The sequence below is a fragment of the Pterocles gutturalis genome, unplaced genomic scaffold (assembly GCF_000699245.1).
Source record: "Pterocles gutturalis isolate BGI_N339 unplaced genomic scaffold, ASM69924v1 scaffold13138, whole genome shotgun sequence".
In the NCBI taxonomy this organism is placed as follows: domain Eukaryota; kingdom Metazoa; phylum Chordata; class Aves; order Pterocliformes; family Pteroclidae; genus Pterocles; species Pterocles gutturalis.
In genome coordinates, this window is record NW_010125749.1 from 65,695 (window position 1) to 70,241 (window position 4,547).

Here is a 4,547-nt window from a genome sequence, read left to right on the forward strand (position 1 = left end):
ATCAGTCTTGCAGACAGCCTGGGTTTCTCAGGATAACTATGGAGACTTCATCTGAAGAGAAAGACGTTAGTGGTGATTTCTTTGCCCAAATTCATCGTTTGGGTTTTACAGATAAGAGCGCTCCAAGATATCAACCTCATGAAAGCCCCCTGACCGGGAGGAGGGGTTCAGGGGTGTCTTATTCCTTGTGCTGGCCTCTGCTCAAAAGTTCATTTTACCCTTTAAGCATTTCTGCTATTCAAGGAGGTAGCCGCTCTCTCGGTGTGAAGCTGTAGGCTATTAAATTTTTCATGTCAGGTTCCCAGCTCGAAGCTACTCTCCACTCTCCTAGCTGCAGATGAGCTGTTTATGGTGGTGTTTCCTGGCTTTGCTTACCCTTGCTGGACAGGGAGGGAACGGCTTGTGCCCCAGACAGGCACGGTTGCTTGAGATGGGAACCCGTGGATTTCATCACCTGCTGTTATAAATGGTGTTGGCCTGAGCTTCGTGAGCTTCATTATCTTCATCAAGTGCCAGAGCCAGAGAATGCACCTCTCGGGGGCTCATGCCACCCAGCCTGCCAAAGGTCAGACAACAGCTCTGCTGGGCCACTTCCTCTCTGCTCTTTCAAGACATCTTTGTGTGCAGGATCTGTTTGTGCCTATGTGATTGGAGTGTATTATCTTTTCAACACATTTATCAAGGTCCCAAGAGGTTCAAATAGAAGGAAACCGACTGTCTCAGGGCAGAAAAACAAGCGGAAACTGGAACAAAGTGTTTTTTCCTCAAAGCAGGAAGCCATTCGTGGAGTTTCTTGACAGCAAGGGACTGAAAGACTGTGGAGTTGATGTAAGGCCAATGCCTCGTCTTCCTATCCCTACCAAGATATCATGGTTAACCGATAATAAAGTGATTGGAAAATTCTTCTTCCCAGGCAGGGAAAAAAACAAGTACAATGAGCCAAAACCTTTCGCATTTGCTTAGAGAGTGCATCTGCTATGGACTTAGCATCCATAGATGGCATTTCCAATCCTTTACCTTCTATATGCAACAGCAGGTTGAGGAATTGTGTGACAGAGCTCTTCCTAACGCTGATAAACTGATGCTACTGGTATTGAGATGTTATTAAGAGTGGCTCACCCGCAACGCCCAGTGCCAGTCTCCAGCAACCTGCTTCACACTTGATCCGGTGATGTATCCCAAGCCACTGCGAGCAATACAAAGGTGAGAGTTAGTCAGAGCTTTACCAGAGTACCGCAATCACAGCTGCTCTTACGCAAAGATAAAACGAGGCACAATCAGCTGTGTGTCCTAGGCACTCTTCTCCTGCAGGAAGAAACACGGGGATGAAGCGGATGGTGGTTCATACTCTCCCCAGCACAGCTGATCTAAAAATGCTCCAATCTGATGGAAATTCAGACACTGGTCTCAAGTTTATAGCTGGCCTTTCAATCTGCAGATAGAAACAAAGCCTCAAAAAGAATTTATTTCCCAATTCAATTTCTACATCAGGCCTTTCTGGGCAGTAATACGAACACTTAACGATTTTAGGTTGAAGCTCTCAGTTAAGAAGTGCCCTTCAAGGACACACACCATATTCTATCATTAAATTTTTTCTTCTCATTTAATACTACTTGGTTCTATTTACCCACAAAGAGACCATTTGTCATAAGCTTATAAGAAAAACAACAAGAAGAATATTCAAGACAGCCTGATGGGAAAACATCAGACCTGAAGCTGGTAAATCCCCTCTGAAGATACAGGAGCAGCAGGACCTTTGGCACGCGCTACGAATGACACCGCAGTAACGAAAGAGACTGGATAAATGGGACCAGAGCCACGCTTCTCTCAAAGTGAACTGAATGGCTGTGAATATCCTTTTTACAGACCTGCTGCATTTGTTGCTGACATTGCTTTGGCTAAAAGTTGCCAGGACTGCTGCAGGGTGGCTGTCAGCCGTCGCACGCCTTTACCGAGCAGTCTGCCAACCTTTGGAGGCTGCCATCTATAATCACCCCGAAACAGAGCTTTTTACACAGACCTAAAATCAAACTATGGATCCACACCTCTGTTGGATAGTGGGATAAGTCCCAGAATCAGGCTCAACAGGATGAATATTTGTCACTTCTTGCTAGCCACAGTTCACTGAATTCTCTGGGTAAGTAAACGGCGTCCTTGGTCACCAGTTAAGGACTTGGCTGTTGCTTTTTCCCCAAGAGTGTTTATGAGTTTTATCTCAGGGATAAGTGCTCTAACTTGTAAAAGGCACCACCCTTAGCCAGAGGTTTTTCCCTGAGCTGGGGGGGATTAAACTGCTTCCCACGTTTTCCCTGCTGTCAGTGAACCCATGGTGCCACCTTTGCACAGGATGTTCTCCAGCGCTGGGAATCGGTATGTGAACCATGCAAACCCACCCTGCCCACAACTCACAATAGAGGGTCAGCTGTTATTTTGGAAAAATAAAAACAATTAAGAAAAAAAACAACCACAGATTCCCTCCTGTCCCAACAATCAGACAGTGCACTGGGCTGATAAAGGAGCTCGATTGAAAGAATGCACCAGAGGAAATAACTGCTCCAGATCCGAATCTGTCTCTTGCTTTCAGCAGGCATCTATGTGTTGGCTGTCCTCTGCTGCTCTGGGTTAAGAGTGTGAACGATCATCACAGTTTCTGTCTTCAGCCTTCCCTACACTAGCCTTCACAGCTTCTCCTAATTGCTGTTTCGGTGTTAACAGCACTAAAATGGACTGGGCGCTGCTATCGCGACTACCAACTCAGATCGGCTCAGCCGCATTTTCCGAACTGAGTTGGACTGGCCAAATTCAAGGTTGGGCAGAATTTGAGCTTAAATATTTTTTAAAGTCAAAATTTCAAGTTGTGTATGTTATGTAGCATACTCCTCTTGAGCCCTCCAATATTTAGACTGTCACACAGAAGCAGGTACCTATTTGCTCACTTTTGAAAACTCAGCCTGGTGTCTTAAGAGATCTTGATTTCACCATAACCTGAAAGACTTTGCCTAAAGAAAGCCTAGACCTCACATGAATCAAAGTCATGATTCCAGAGAACAAATAACATTATTCAAAAAGATAATTTAATAATGCTAAAAAAAGTCAGATAAAATATTTTTATTCTACTTCTACCCCACTGCTGTAAAAAAAAATAGAAATCCTTCCCACTAATTCCCAAAAGTCACACATGAGCCAGTAACAGGGTTAGAAAAAGATCCAATTCCTGCAACTAATTAGTCACTGCTCACAGTATTTTCCTGTCTAAAGGAAAATAAAGACAGAAGAACTATCAGCTTACTTTAAGAGAAAAGCCAAAACCAGGCGAAAGACACATTATATCACTTACCTGCCCAGAGGAATTGCGAAGTAGAAAACAGACAGCATGAGGGTCCTGGTGTTTTTGGTGAAAAGGTCTCCTATGATGGTCGGTGCGATGGTGGAGTAACTCGCTTCGCCGATGCCAACCAAACCTCGGGAGAGCACGAGAAGCCAGAAATACTGCGAAAAGGAAGAAAACACCTTAGCGGGTCTACCCTTGTCTTTTGGAATTCAGGATGGGCAGCAGTGAAAAAGGGAAATGAAACCCACGGGACTGGAGAGCGAGCCCCTTGGGTTTGTTTTTTAAAACCTCAAGCTACTTCACTTGCCTCTTGCTGGGGAGGAAAGGGTACTTTTTGTGAAGATTTATAGGAATGAGAGAAAAGCATTAATAACACGTGTGTACCCAGCGACACTCCAGAAGCTATTTCCAACACAGACAGAAGAGCCCCAGTTTAGTCTCAGGTCGCAGCTCACTCTTGTCAAGCCCAAGGGCCAGCAACTCTGCTCTGACAGGGGAAGGTCTGGGGGGTGGGTGAGTAAAACAGCCCCCCCCCAAAAGCAATACCTGCCAGGCACCATCCCAACCTCCCCGGCATGCCAAGGGACGAGTTAAGACGGCTGAAATCCTCAAGGCTCTTCAAGGCTGTGAGAGTTGAACCCGCAATCCCCCAAATTCCAGTTTTTTTTTTTTTTCCTTCATTAGAAGCTACGAGATAAGAGAAGTTTTCCAAAGGTGCTAAGCAGCTATCTCACTCCTCTTTCCTTGAAAAAACCCATCAACCTCCCCCTCACAGCAGGAAGGCAGAGCAAACCAACTCTGAACAGTTCTGGAAAACCTCAGGTCACAATCCCAGCTGAGATGCACAGTTGCGGGGAGGTAAGACTTGAGCTTTACTGGGAACCAGAGGAACATCCGTGTGCTCAGTACGAGCAGCGTGACCAGGGGAACGGTTCAGAGCCAGGCAAGGCAGTGGTCTGGGCTGCCAAAGCATTCAGCGGCCCAGAGAATTACTGTGAGCACGGGGAAAGCTATTTCTACAAATGCAACCTCGACACATCCTGAAGTTCCTGTTGTTATTCTGTAGTTGGCAACCCAACCGAAGGAGGAGATGGACTTCACATTCGGCACAGCACAGCCTAGGGTGGACAGAAGGGAACCGTTCATCTCAGAGAATGTTCCTCACGGCCCGTTGCCCTGTTTCAGCAACACTTTGGGAAACTGCAAGGACGTGATT

The 4,547-nt window shown here is 46.0% G+C and overlaps 1 protein-coding gene across 1 annotated transcript in view; it reads right to left on the minus strand.

Annotated features, from left to right (window-relative positions):
- SPNS2 (spinster homolog 2 (Drosophila)) overlaps positions 1-4,547 on the minus strand; it is a gene marked incomplete at its 5' end in the record, with an annotated part of 80,486 nt that overhangs the window by 30,691 nt on the left and 45,248 nt on the right. The window contains 2 exons of the mRNA XM_010078709.1: positions 1,120-1,186; positions 3,338-3,489. Of these exons, the coding sequence (XP_010077011.1) occupies positions 1,120-1,186; positions 3,338-3,489 (219 nt within the window). The remainder of the gene's footprint in view (positions 1-1,119; positions 1,187-3,337; positions 3,490-4,547) is intronic.